This window comes from Acomys minous, assembly GCF_964271855.1.
Source record: "Acomys minous genome assembly, chromosome: 6".
NCBI lineage: Eukaryota > Metazoa > Chordata > Mammalia > Rodentia > Muridae > Acomys > Acomys minous.
In genome coordinates, this window is record NC_140487.1 from 124,008,178 (window position 1) to 124,022,699 (window position 14,522).

General features: G+C 43.3%; 1 protein-coding gene across 5 annotated transcripts in view; it reads left to right on the forward strand.

Moving 5' to 3' along the window:
- The window catches only part of RERE (arginine-glutamic acid dipeptide repeats), a 337,601-nt gene that overhangs the window by 206,557 nt on the left and 116,522 nt on the right, over nucleotides 1–14,522 (forward strand). Inside the window, exon 1 of one of the 5 annotated variants that reach the window (XM_084786705.1) lies at nucleotides 4,428–4,936. The exons of the other annotated variants lie outside the window; for them this stretch is intronic. Within the exon in view, the coding sequence (XP_084642831.1) occupies nucleotides 4,911–4,936 (26 nt within the window). The 5' untranslated portion in view covers nucleotides 4,428–4,910. Of the gene's footprint in view, nucleotides 1–4,427; nucleotides 4,937–14,522 lie in introns of those variants that run through there. 5 annotated transcript variants of the gene reach the window in all.

Genomic DNA, 14,522 nt, shown 5'->3' on the forward strand with positions numbered 1-14,522 from the left:
AAATGGCTGTATTCCTAAAAGCAGTCTAGAAATAGTTTCATTCTCATCACCTTCCATTGATGTTCTTTAGAGAACTAAAGGTAATCTTAAAACTAAAATGGAGGCCGGGCGGTGGTGGCGCACGCCTTTAATCCCAGCAGTCGGGAGGCAGAGGCTGGTGGATTGCTGTGAGTTCAAGCCCAGCCTGGTCTACAAAGCAAGTCCAGCATAGCAAAGGCTACACAGAGAGACCCTGTCTAGAAAAACAAACAAAACAGAACAACAACAACAAAAAACTAAAGTGGAAGCACAAAGTTCCCCCAAGTAATTAAAGCAGCCCTAAGCAGACAGAGCAACAGTGTGGTACTGCACAGAGGCCAGCTACAGCCACCAGGTTTCTACAAAGATGCAAGGACATAAGCACTTGAGATAAGAGAACCTCTTCAAAAAGAGGTGCTACTAAGTCTGTATGGAGAAGCATGAAACCAATCTGCATCTCTCATCTCATACAAAAGTCATCCGTGTAAGACCTGAAACTGAAGAAGACTCCACTAGCTTAATGAATAATAGCAAGAATTGATAAGTGGTGTGCCATGAAGTAAAATCCTTCTGCACAGAAAAGGAAACAGCAGAGTCTTTAAAGTGGGAGAAAAACCTTTGCTGAGTCTACATCTTACAGGGGTGCTGTGGAGACAAGTGTCACATGTTTTCTCTGTGAACTCTAGAAGTTGGAGGGTAGAGGTAGCGGTGGTGGTAATGGAGAACAACAGCATAGTAGAGACAAAAGAAAGATAAATGCCACTTGTTTTCTATATGCAGAATCTAAACTCATTTTCTCATATGCAGAACCTAAATCAATCTGCCTACCTACCTACCTACCTACCGATACGATGTGAAAGTAGAAGGAGGACCATGTAGGGGAAAAGGAACCTAAGGGAGAGAGGAAAAATAATGTAAATTTCATGTATAGCACAAAGCAAAAGAGGGAGTAGTTGGGAGGAGGAGGGGTCCAGCAGGAGAGCAGAGGCAGGCGGATCTCTGTGAGTTCGAGGCCAGTCTGGTCTACAAAATGATTCCAGGACAGCCAAGGCTGCACAGAGAAACCCTGTCTTGGAAAAACAAACAAAACAAAACAAACAAACAAACAAACAAAAAACAAACCAAAACCAAAAAAAGGAAGGACATAAACAGAGACCAGTGATGGCCTGTGAGAGCCAGTGTATGCTAAGAAAATTAATCATAGTCAAGCAACATCAACTGTGTCAAATAACTGCACAAAGGATTAATTTATATTTATATATAAGAGTATATGTGTGTATATCCACGCTATTCATCAGTCAGATGCTGACGTGGTCTGTGGAGGATTTTTAAATCCACAAATGTCAGCAAGATGATCAAGTTGTAAGGTATCTGAGATACATCTGCAAATAAGAAAATTAGAAAGGAAAGAATTATCCTCTAGGAATTATTTTTTATTATGTGAGATGTATAAATACAAAATGAATGCTGTTTAATGAATACTTTGTTCTAAAGGATGCTTTAAAACTATATATAAAAATTTGAATGTGCTCCTGGGCCAGCCTGCCTTGGTAAAGGGAGCCTGTTGTGTTGTGGTTGTATAGGCTGCACTGTTCGGCACACACAGTGTTGTCTGTTCTTCTGTCTCTCTCTCCCTATTAGAGCTAGCACAGCAGGAGCTCAAGTTCTGCACAAATAGGACACAAAGTACAAGGGAGTGAGTCACAAATGAGAAGGCTAACCTTGAACCCTCACGATTTAGCTCTGATTTCAGAGTCTATTTCTGACGTTCCTACACTAGAGAAGGTTTACATTATCTTATGTGAACAGAGTCCATCCGAGTTTCCTTCTGTGGGCCAGGGTTCTGCGAGGTCGTTTCCTTTGACATGAAGAGTCCAATCCAAACTGTAGTCAGGGAAGAGACAGTACAAACAGACTAATGCCAGGGAAGCCCCACGACAGAAACATAGGTAAGAAGTTTTTGGAGTGATAAGCCCATGTGCAAGATTGTGCAGAGCGGTCGCAGCTAAACTATCTTTGCTCTTAGAAGTGACAGAACGTTGAAAGAAGCATTTACCACCAACTAACTTCAGTGAGATAAAAGAAACTGCAGGTGGTGCGGACAGTGTCAAATCCTAGTATACGCAACATGGGAAGAAGCAGTTCTAGGGGTCATGGGGACTCAGCTGCAGCTGTTACCTTGTTTTCCAAAATGACAGTGGCCACTTCTAGGACCTGGAAGAAAGCAGAAGTGAGGAGGTCACCTCCTCCCTTTATGGGAGCTTGCCTGAGCTGCTTTGCCTTAGCTAGCGACAAAGATCAGGCATGCTTTGCAGGAGAATTCCACAGGTTCTGGGAGAGCAAACACAGGTAGAAAGTCACTTATTAACCTCTTTCGGAGGAGGAACAGACCAGGCCTGTGGGCGGGGATTCAGAATAAGGAGCATCTGTGGCTACAGTCAGCATCACCCAGGGCAGCTAGTGAGATTGAAAACAGTAACATTGAAATTAAGTTTCTCTTGACTTAGAGTAACAACAACAACAGCAACACAGGGTTTCTCTTTGTAACAGCCCTGACACTCCTGGACTAACTGCATAGACCAGGTTGCCCTCAAACTCACAGATATCTGCCTGTCTCTGCCTCCCCAGGGCTGGGATTAGAGGTGTGGGCCGCCTGAGTTGGAGAGACAGCTCAGGGGTTAAGAGCACTGACTGTGCTTCCAAAGGTCCTGAGTTCAATTCCCAGCAACCACATGGTGGCTCAGAACCATCTGTAATGAGATCTGGTGCCCTCTTCTGGTATGCAGGTGTACATAATAAATACTGTAAATAAATGGTTTCTTTTTTTTTTAAAGAAAGGTGTGGGCCATCCCTCCCCAGCTAAGTAACTTTTTAATGTGATAGTTCCTGTGTGTTGTCCCCCTCCCCACTGTGAAGATAGTGCTACTGAATTCTTCCATGTCGTTTGCTTTAGTGAACCTTTCCTGTGTGGAAGGGCTTTCCTTAGTGCCATCTAGTTCCAGGGCTCTCGTTTTGTCAGGTCTCTGCACTGTCAACTGCAGCAGTTCTGGGGAAATGTTCTTCTGGCCTACAGCCCTGTTTTCATGTGTTGGGACAAAGGGAAACCGGTTCAGATATATCTAATTGAGTGCAGCATTTGTGTTCTCTTCCCTCCCTCTGTCTCTGAATAGAAGAAATTTTACATAGCTGAGAGTGGCCCTGAGTCTCCTGTCTCCTGAATCCTGAGTGCTAGGGTTACAGGCACCATACTAATTTACGTGGTCCTGAGGCTCAAGCCCAGAGAGCTTCCTGCATTCTGAGCAAGCACTCGTACCAACAGAGTCCCATCCCCAGCCCCGTGGCATTTCTGGTATGTTGTAGGCTGCCTTAGAATTTGGTTGTCTCACAGCATAGGCAGGGCCCAGCACACAGGGCTGACCATGGTGTACTGCTCTAAGAATCTGTAATTTTAATTTTTTGACTCACCATTCCATTTCTGAGAAATGGTTGACTGTGCCCTTTTTTGCAATCTTGTCTTTTATGTTTTGGGAAATTTTGTGATCTTTCCTTTCTCTTTCTCTTTTAAGTTATAAGTGATGTAAAAAAAAAAAATGACCCTTTAGTTTGCAGGAGGGAATAAGCTACATGTCAGCTCCTTGTTCCATGACAAACACCCCTTTGTGGGAGATGCACACTGTATGAGAAGACAGATTTGTTTTGTGACGTTTCACCAGAAACTCTCTTGGCTGGACTATGGGCAGTGTGAGTGAGCACTGTGCTGCTATAGTAAGGTGGCCTTGTTTACATGGCTTTAGAAATCTTTCCAAATGAGGTTTCAGTAGCTTTATTTTCATGGATAGTGCTGTGAGAATTTGACTTAGAGAGTTGAGTCAGAGACCTTGAAATGAGGGCTTCCCTCACCCCCCAGAATGCGGATGTGTTTATAGAGGATGGTTGTTTGGCGTTGGGGGGCATATGCATGCACTTTGGTTTATGTTGGGGGTAGGTGTCAACCCAGCATTGTGGCTCATGCTGTCAGTTGCACCTGCAGCACCCAATTCCCAGCCGATTTGAACCTTCGTGCTGTTTTTATTGTTAGATTCCATTCTTCAAGACCGATGGGGCTTGTATTAATTACACCTTAGGCAGTGTTGTCATTTATCACGTGGGGACTTTGGAGCTTTTTGCATGAAGCATAGGATTTTCATGTGCTCTGTTAGTGCCGTCTCTATTGTGTGCATACCTATGTGGCTAGCTTGCTTGTTTGGTGTTTTTATTCAAATACATAAGGTTTTCAAAAAGGCGTGTTTTAATGACTTTCCTTAAGCACTGCTGCTATGTTCTAAAGTGTGTGGCTGTGTTTCTGGGTTTAATCTCAGGTGCAATCATTCGTACTATTTTTTTTTTTTCACTTTTGTTCCTTCTTGAAAAACTGGTTACTTAAAAACCGAATTTACTTTGAAATATAAAAGACAAAAGAAAACTTGCTGCTGTCTCCTGTGGACAGACGCTTCTCCTTGGCTTGGCTTGTCGAGTTCCCTGGTGTTGGCTGTCTGGAATCCCCTTTCTAAGGCCCCACTTCCCTGCACACTAGCTTGGTGTGCAGGGAGAAGCTGCAGAGACTGTTGGCTGGGCTTTATTTACGGAAACAGCAGGGTTGAGATTGATTGCGTTCTGGAGAGACAGTGTGTGGATGAGGGAGGGTCACAGCACATGCTCAGTCCTGTCAGTGTGAGGGAAGTTTCTGCGTTCTGCGTGAAGGCTTAGGTCATAGCACAAGCTCAGTGAGAGCTCTGTGAGGTCTCTCAGCCTGCATGTGCCTCCATTTTGAGTACTTAGAGTAGAAAAGGGCAGAGTTTTAGCAGTAAGTAGAGATTCAGGAATCCAGCTAGACTCACGAGAGCCTGTTAGTCATGGACGATCCGTTCAGCCCCTGCAGGTAGGCGATCTTCCCCTGGCCTCACCCAGATATGGCTTTGCTGCTCAGGCTCCTTCTGAAGATGTTTATGAGTCACCTCGCCACTCATAGTGCATGCTCCTAAAGCCTTTGGCTCAGCTGGACGTGCAGCGGTCATACTGCAGAGCATAAAGTCAGAGCTGCGCCTGGCGTCTACCTGGAGGTGAATTAAGCAGATGTAGAGTGTGGAGCTTTGTGAGTTTCTATCCATGTCCTCTTCCTCTTCCTCACTTCTTCCTCTCTTGGGCGTGATTTTAGCCTGAGTTTGAGTTTGCCCAGTGTAGCACTTGTCTGTCTTAAAAACCTACAGAGCAAACCTGCAGCTGTTTCGTTACGTGTGTGCCTTGTGTGGATTGCCGGGCCACAGAGTGGATCTGTTTGGCTGTTTTAGGAAGGGTGGTAGGTGGGCAGCTATTGGTTGCTTTGAAGGTGGGTGGAACTTGTTTTGATTGAGAGCCTGTTTGCTGGCACAAATTTATAATGCTTGTGAGGTGACACACGAGGGAATGGCTGTGGATGATGATTGCAACTGTGTCATTTTAAAGTGGGTTTTAGGATGGGCGCTTTCATGTCACATGAATCTCTCTTCTGTTCCTTCTGAAGGGATCAAGCCTTCTTGGAGTTTGCGGGACTTACTAGCTTTGCGGGACTATACACACTGATATCTGTTAAAATTGAGATTCATATGCTTGTATTTATTCTTGTATGTTTGTTTTAGCTTTGTGGTGTATATGTACTTTGTGTTGAGTAGGAGAGTGCAAAGGGTTTGATGCCGAGGAAGGTAGAGGTCACAAGGTTGCATTTGGTACCTGTGGCTTGATTTCTGACCACAAAATAGCCCCCCCCACTCAATTGAAATTGTGCTTTTTTGGTGTATTTTTCCTGTTTGCAGAGCCCAGGCCAGTGGTTGTCACCATGGTTTATTAGGGAGCCAATCAGGATAAGCAGATTTTTGGGCAATGGAATTTTTACTCAAACAGGGAGTTAAAAAGTTTCGGATTGCTGCGCTGCCTCTCATTTCCCTTCCCCCTCCCCCCGTAGTAGGTTTGGGAACAATATAGAAACAACAGTCAGTTTGTATGCGGTTGTGCGGAATACAGCAAGCACCCTAAGGTAGAGTGGTGTGAATGAATCATTCTAGGGGCGGGAAGAGGCTGGCTGTGTATTGGGACTGAGGAGGAAGAGTCCTGTGAGCTGGATGTGGAGCTTTGAGTGCTCAGCTCTCCTCAGGAGAGGCCTCTGATTTGCAAAGGGCTCAGCAATGCTAATATTTAAAATATTTGTAAGGCATATCATTTGTATTCTTTCAGGCTTAATTTTAGAATTTGAACCAAAGAGATACTGTATGGAGAAGTATTGTAGGGTTAGTGTCTGTGTTGATGTTTCTGTGTTTGATTCCCATTCCTCAGAAGGCCTTTCCTGTTAGGACAATGTGTATTTGAACATTGTGTTTGGAAGTTTGGGGATAATACTCAGTGCTTCATATCAGACCATATGCTTGAGTATTTGGGAGAATACAATTTATTCTTCTTTATTTCCTCTTTTTTTATGGTGCTTTGGTACAGGCACCTGCCTTGCTGGTGGAGACCTGGCCTTCCTGGCTGTGCTGTGTAGATGGCCTCTGGTGTCAGACCTGAGTTCTCCATGCTTCACATGCAGCAGCAGCAGCAGCAGCAGCAGCAGCAGCAGCAGCAGCACTGCTTGTTATGTGTGTGGGTTTGTTCTTTATTCTCCTGTCTTGAGAAAATATTTTCGGAAAGCTTCTTCTGAATGGCTGTCTCCTGTGCAGGGCTTTGGGGCATATCTGCTGGGGTGAGGTGGAGGTGAGGAATAGCTCTGCAGTTACTCCTGGCTGGTGAGGTCCTCTGTGCAGGCCGATCAATAGAGACACTAACCAGTTTCCTTTTGCCTCTTCCCGACTTGTTTCACTTGGGAGTATCCGGAAATATGGGGAAACAGAGGTTGTGCTTCAGGGAGGACAGACAGTTAGTTCTTGGGTCTTTTATCCTGCTGCTACCTCTTCATCCACTGCGGTAGTCTCTTGACTGGAAATATGAATGAAGCTCCTCTTCCTCATAGGTCTGTCCTTGTGGCTTTACATAATGCTGAGAACAGTGCGCAGTGCTTACTGTGTCGTGATTCTTGCAGGTCTGTCGGTAGCAGACAACATTCGCAGTTGTCCCAGAGATGACGGTTGTGACTAATCTGCCTCCTTGTTGCTCTTTTTCAGTATTTATCTTTATCCCTTTTGAAAAAGCCTTTTTTCCTACTGTGAGGATTGATCCCACAGCCTAACACCTGGTTGGCAGTTACGTGCTCTACCACCAAGCTATATATACACTAAGCTGCCTAGACTGGCCTCAAACTCGAAATCCTACTATTTTAGCCTCCCTAGTAGCTGGGATTATACTCATACACTGGATTTTTAGGTCCTGTAGTTTTATTTTTACTTTTTATTTTTATTTTATTTTATGTTTATGAGTGGTTTGCCTGCATGTACATCTGTGCAGCACATGCTTGCCTGGTGCTGAGACCATCAGAAGAGGGCATTTGATCCCCTCGAGCTGGAGGTATGGACAATGATGAGCCACCGTGTGGTGCCAGAATTGAAATTGGGTCTAATGGGAGAGCTGCCAGTGCTCGCAACTGCTTAGCCCCTGAAATCGTGTTTTTAAAAGACCTCCTAAACCAGGTGCATTGGTGCACACCTGTAATCCTAACACTCGGGAGGCAGAGGCAGATGGATCTCTGGTCTACAAAGCAAGTCCAGAACAGCCAAGATAACACAGAGAAACCCTGTCTCAAAAAAAAAAAAAAAAAAAAAAAAAAAAAAAACAACAACAACAACAAGAAGACCTTCTATTTCTGGTAATTTTTGGTATTTCTAGTCTTTTTTTTTTTTTAAGATTTATTTATTTATTATTTATACAGTGTTCTGCCTCCATTTAACACCTACAGGCCAGAAGAGGGCACCAGACCTCATTATAGATGGTTGTGAGCCATCATGTGGTTGCTGGGAATTGAACTTGGGACCTTTGGAAGTGCAGCCAGTGCTCTTAACCTCTGAGCTATCTCTCCATCCCTGACTGCTATAGTTACACATATAAGGAAGATAATTGATGCCTTTTGCCTCTTTGCCCACCATATCCACAGCACTACAATAAAGTGGAATTAGGTGATGGCCTTGCCTTTAAGCATTTCATTCTTACCAGTGGGACAGAGAGACATTGGAAGTGTACGGTAGCCCTGCTTCCTGGCTTGTTGAAGTTATTTTTATAAAACAATGTTTCTTTCTCTTAGTTTCTCTCTTAACCTGGCTATCATATGAATAATTCAGACTCTTTTAATTTTGTTTATAAAGCTATACAACACAATCTTGAGCGGTTTTTAGTCTGTTCTTAATCCTCTATGTTATCCTGATTTCATCTTTGCCAAAATCACCAAGATACTTTCTTTGCTCCAGCTGAATCTTCATCATCTCTCCTGCACCTCTGCTTGTCCTGAATCCCCAGGTTCAATCTCTTTTCCTATCCTAACTCCTCCTCCATTGGCCGGCAGGAAGTCCAGCTCTGTTCTCTCCCCTGCTCACCGATTGACTGTAAGCTGCTTTATCAACATGTCAGGGCGACAATTTGAGGAACAGAGTTCATACAACATTCAGACAGAAATCAGCATTTAAACTGCACAATAACCTTATGCTGTATGGTTTCTCTCTGGGAATGCCGTGTAGGCTTATTATGTTGTTTGACTTCAGTGCATGGAAAGTCCTGTCTTTGCTCAACTCTGGTGGAAGGCTGTTTGTTTGGAATGCATATATGTGCATATGCACTTTTGTTAAGCTGTGGTTGTTACAGCCATTTGTATTTGCCCAGCAGATGAAGATAGTAAAGTCCGGGAGGAGCCTGGAGTGGGACAGAGTTAGATGTCATTGCCAGGTGTGCCATGTGGACCATTGAATAGTGGGTAAGAAATGCAGAGGATGAACAAGGCTGCCATAGCACTTGGAAATAGCTCTTCCTCTCTGCTGCCACCTGGTCTTCTAAACTTAAGTGAATGCTTGCTTCCTCTTTCCTTCCCTTTCTAGTCCAGTCGGCCTTCTACCTCTTCCAACCTGTTTTGGGCCAGAATTTCAGTCTTGTGCCACCACAACCTCTTTATTTATTTGTTTGCTTGTTTATTTAGACAGGATTTTTCCTCTGTGTAGCCTTGGCTGTCCTAGACTTGCTTTGTAGACCAGGCTGGCCTTGAACTTACAGCGATCCATCACATTGCCCGGCTAACCACACCTACTTCTACCACAGTTTAAATCCCTGTTTCTCTGATCTGAAGTGGTTCTGAGTGAAAGGGCATATTTATGGTATTTTTCAGGGTAGATAGATAGCCTTGCTATTCCTCAGGTAATGCCTAGCTCTTACTTCTGGACACTGGATTATATTTTGAAGAAGCTTATGGGAGAGCTGCTTCTGTAATTAATTGTTGTTACTTCTCAAGAGAGTGGTTTTCTTTTCTTACGCTTTCTCCTCCTCTGCAGAGCCATAGGACTGTCCCATGCTCCTCAGGGACTTGCTCAGAGGAACATGTACCATGCTTCCAGCTTTGGGGTGTGCCTGTGTTGACTTCTTCACTCATTCCATTATTGCCTAATTCTCCCTGTTTTATTATTTTTGAACGAAAGCTGAATTTTGTTCCTGTTAGATAGTTAATCAAAACTGTTCAGAGATTAAGTTTGCTTGGAGGACGAGCCTTCTGTCCCCAGTGACTATCTATAGCTAAGGTACACTTAATTTAGAGTATTAGAGTCATTGCTTATTCAAAATATATTTATTGATGCCCAACCTCTTTAGATACTTGGGGAATGCAAATCAAAACTACTTTAGGGTTGCATCTCACCTCAGTCAGAGACTATCATTAAGAAAACAAATTTAGGGGCTTGTGGTAGGGAGTTTGCTGGAGAAATAGGACAGTGATTAAGAGTACTTGTTGCTCTTCAGGGGTTCTGGGTTTAGTTCCCAGCACCCACATGGTGGTTTACAACCATCTATAACTCCAGTTCCAGGGGAGCCAATGCCCTTTTCTGATCCCCATGGGCCCTAGACATGCATGTGGCGCATATACATAAATATTAAGAAAACATTCATACACATAAAATAAATCTAAAGAAAAGGAAACAAACAGGGGACTGGAGAGGAGGGCACAGTGATTATTGCTCTGTCAGAGCATCCTTGTCATGTGGCGCATAATCCCTGTAACCCCAGCTGCAGGAGATCTGAACACCCTCTTCTATGTGTTTACAGGTGCATACATACACTTTAAAGATCAGAATGACTTTGAGGGAAGTGGACAAGGAGGCATGCATACAGTTTCTAGTAATAAAAATGGTGTAGCTACTATGGAGATAAGTAATAGATGTTCCCCCAAGAAAAAGAAAAGTGGAACTGCCATATTAACCACTGTACTACTCCTAGACATTATGCCAGAGGAATCCAAGTCAGCACTGCAGAGATACTCTACATCCGTGTTTGTTGCAGTACTGTTCACAGTGGCCGGTTGTGGACATAGCCTAGGTTCCTGCCCACATCCAAGGAGATCAAGACAGTGTGCTCTCCATGGAGAGTTACTCAGTTATAAAGAAGGATGAAATTAAATGGATGAGATTGCAATTTATCCTTTTAAGTAAAATAACCTCTGTTCTGAAAAGTATATATTACATGTTTTCTCTCATAGATTAAAAAAAAGTGACATGAGAGTGGAAGGTAGACTGTAAAAAGTGAACTTTTACATTTCACGCGGTCCAGGGATAGCTGAGATGGGACAGCAGTGTAGGCAAGAAAGAGGGTCCAAAGCTTGTGCTCTAAGCCTGTCAGGGCTAGGAGCTTGTTGCGTCTAGAGTTTCTCTCTGTACTTTAACTGTCAAGCTTTCTGGCTATTTGTGGACTCTGGTCATGGTGAGAAACTCTGTACTTTCTTAATTCTTAACTGTCAGGTTGATGGCTCTGGCTACTGTACTTTAATTCTTAAACTTTCAGGGGGTGTAGCCTTGCTATTTGGGGCTGCTGGTTGTGGTAAGAAGAAAGAAAGAGAAAGCCATACATTTACACAAACATAGGGAACCTCCCACAGGATATTCATAAAAATATAGGTAGACAATCAGACAGACGGACGTATTTTTAGATGAAGCAGGGAACTTCAACAAACAAGTTCTAACAGGCTTCATAATTTCACACTCACGCGCGCGGACACACACACATCATAGACAATCAGACAGCAGACACATTTGGATGAAGCAGGTGGTTTCAACAAACATTTAATTCTGTCTTGGGTTTTTATAACATCTATGAAAAATTACCTCACTTAAAAATAGATACAATTGTTACATAAAAAGGATGCTACAGTAGGACTATGGATTCTAAGTTGTCTCATTAGAACTATTTCTAACTAGATACTTTTGTTTATTGTAAGTTTAAAGCATTGATTTTTATCTGTATGCTCATTATGAGTTCAAAAGAGAAGTTTTATCCTTTTCTTGTTTCATATGTACATTATATGTTCAAAGCAAGAGTTTTTTATTTCAAGGCTTGTCTAAGACCCAGCTGTCTGTCTTGTCTTGTATAGCTGACCGTTTATCCTTTGTTTCTATATTCATAGTGTTTATAGTACTATATTCATATTTGTTTCTGATCATAATGTGCACCCGGGCATTGTCCTTGGACTCAACTTAGAATGAATGTATTGCCTTGGTTGTTTTGTTTCAATCTTATTTTCCTTCTTGGTGTGATTAGGAGGTGTAAGGACTAGGGGTTCTTAGAGCTCACGATCCTTTTGCCATATTGCAGAAGGGTTAAAGCTACCAGAATGAATGTAGAAATCATTATTAGGAATTATAAAATCATCTGTAGGAAAGCTGCCCGACAGAGGGAAGAGCCCCTGTGGAGGAGTATGCTGTAGGCAGTGAGGGTCTTTGCCATGCCAGGTGCATGAGACAAGTATGAAGGGCAGTAAAAGGAACAATGCACAGTTTTGAGGCAGAACCCTTGGCGGAGGGTGCCTGAAACAGGGACATCCCCATTCGTCAGCCGTGCCACAAAACGAATGGGCTCCCTCCAGGAAGCTCACTTGCTCACATGTGCCAGTCCAGCATGCAGCTGCACCCAGCAGTAGGCTTGTTTGGGAAGACAGGCCGTCAGGGAGAATGTGATTAAAGGCAAAAATGGCCGCCTTTCAATTGCACGCTTACTACATGCTAGTTGAAGCTCTAACACATGCATTGGTAAGAGCTAGTTTGCTCTTGAATGTTGGTGGGGAACTAAAAGCAGGTTTGGTTCCTATCTTGACAGTGGTTTTTCTCTTGAGCGCAGCACGGCCGTATGTATGGTTTGTAATTGTTTTAAAAAGCGGCGGCTGATAGAGGCTGGAGTGAAGTCTCCAGATCCGTCCTGTGCAGACTGAGTGCCATCACAGAGTTAAGTACAGCAGTGACTGCAGCAGCCGGCGTCCACCTGGTACCATAGCTATTGTCTTATTTTTACAGCCAGAGTTATTTGCCATTAAGAGCTGATGACTCAGAGAGATCATGTTGAGACCACATGTGGAACTAAAGTTTGAATCGAGTCATTTCCTTGTTTGTGGAGTCTGTGTACTTGCTACTTTGCACTAAATATCCACAGAGTGCTGCTTCCTTTCACCTTCCCTTTCTTTGTGATGATGAAGTGATTGTGTCACATTCCCCAGCCAACCCAAGGGAGGTGCAGCCCTGTGAGACTAAACCATCAATCCTTCAGAAGAAGCCTCCTCTATGGCTAGTGGTCTCCACTTTCCCATCTCCTGGCAAAGATGCTTCTCCCTTTTTGAAATTTAGATGCAAGCTTCCTGCTTCTTTCTGTCCACTCCCTGTTTACGTCTTAGACTAAACTGTTTCCATGGTAACAGGTTACTTTTCAAAGGGAACATCTTGTCATTTTATTTAATCCACTGCAGCTGAAGAGAGCTGAAATATTAAGTTGTAGTTGCTATGGATACTGCTTTGTTACATCAGTTTCTTTTGTATCAGGTTTCATATACAATGATTTTTTTTTCTTTTTCTTTTTGATATTAAAGAAGTAAACACAATGACTTACCATCCTTGTAATTTGGCTTCTGCAACTGGTTAGTTTTTTATATCCCAACCAAGGATTTGTAGAATAATAGAGGTTGAGAGTCAGCTAGTTTCCAAAACATATATAATTCATATTAGCTATACAGAGGAACTCTCTATGCTAGGAGGGACAATGATAGTTTTTAAAAGAACGAACACACACATATACACGTTAAGCTGTATCCCCAGTATTTATTTATTATATCTTCTTCTTCTTCTTTTATCTTTTCTCCTCCTCCTTCTCTTCCTCCTCCTCTTCCTCTTCTTTTTTAAGGTTTTTCGAGACAGGGTCTCTCTGTGTTAGCCTTGGCTGTCCTGGACTCACTTTGTAGGCCAGGCTGGCCTTGAACTCACAGCGATCCATCTATCTCTGCCTCCCGAGTGCTGGGGTTAAAGTATCCCCAGTATTTCAAGGTTTCAAATCACAGAGGCTCCTAGGAAGTAGAAGATGGAAGAAGTCAGCAGGTATAACAGAGCTGGAAGGCAAAGCCATAGGATCTGAGTTTCATTTCAGTATGGATTACATAGGAACACATGCATACACACACACACACACACACACACACACACACACACACACACACACACTTCTTTCTGCTGTTTATTTTATTTTTAAAGATCTACTTATTTACTATTTATGCAGTATTCTGCTTGCATGTGTGCCTGCACACCAGAACCCATCATAGGTGGTTATAAGCCACCATGTGGTTGCTGAGAATTGAAGTCAAGACCTTTGGAAGAACAGACAGTGCTCTTAAAACTCTACAGCCCCTTCTGGGGTTTCTTGTCACTGTTTTAAGTGAGATGACTTGGAGTTGATTCTTCATTTATTTGTTTGAGTTTTTGTTTTGGCTTTTTCTGAGATGGGGTTTCTCTGTGTACCCCTGTCTACCCTGGAACTCACTCTGTAGACCAGGCTGGTCTCAAGGTCATAGACCCACCTGCCTCTGCTTCCCAAGTGCCTGGATTAAAGGCGTGCACTACCACTGCCTTCCACCTTGGAGTTTTTTCATAGTTGGCTCTGGCACAGTCATTGGATCACCTCTCTCTTCAGTAGTCCTGGAGGCTACTTAAATCTCTCTCAGATCTGGCTTTCTTTCCTATTTTCATTCTATTTTGTAGCACATCTGTAGACTTTAAAAAAAAACTTTAACTCCTGCTAGGCAATGATGGCATAGGCCTTTAATCCCAGCACTCATGAGGCAGAGGCAGGTAGAGCTCTTGAGTTTGAGGCTAGCCTGTCTACAGAGAGAGTTCCAGGACAGCCAAGGCTACGCAGAGAAACCCTGTCTCAGAACAAATAAACAAAACCATAGCTCCTCCAAACCTAATAGGATGTTAAACAAAGACAGCACAGAGCAGTACTGTAGAACCACAAGCAGGGGAGCATGTACATGTTAGGGGAAGTGCGCGTGCGTGCGTGGGTGCGTGCGTGTG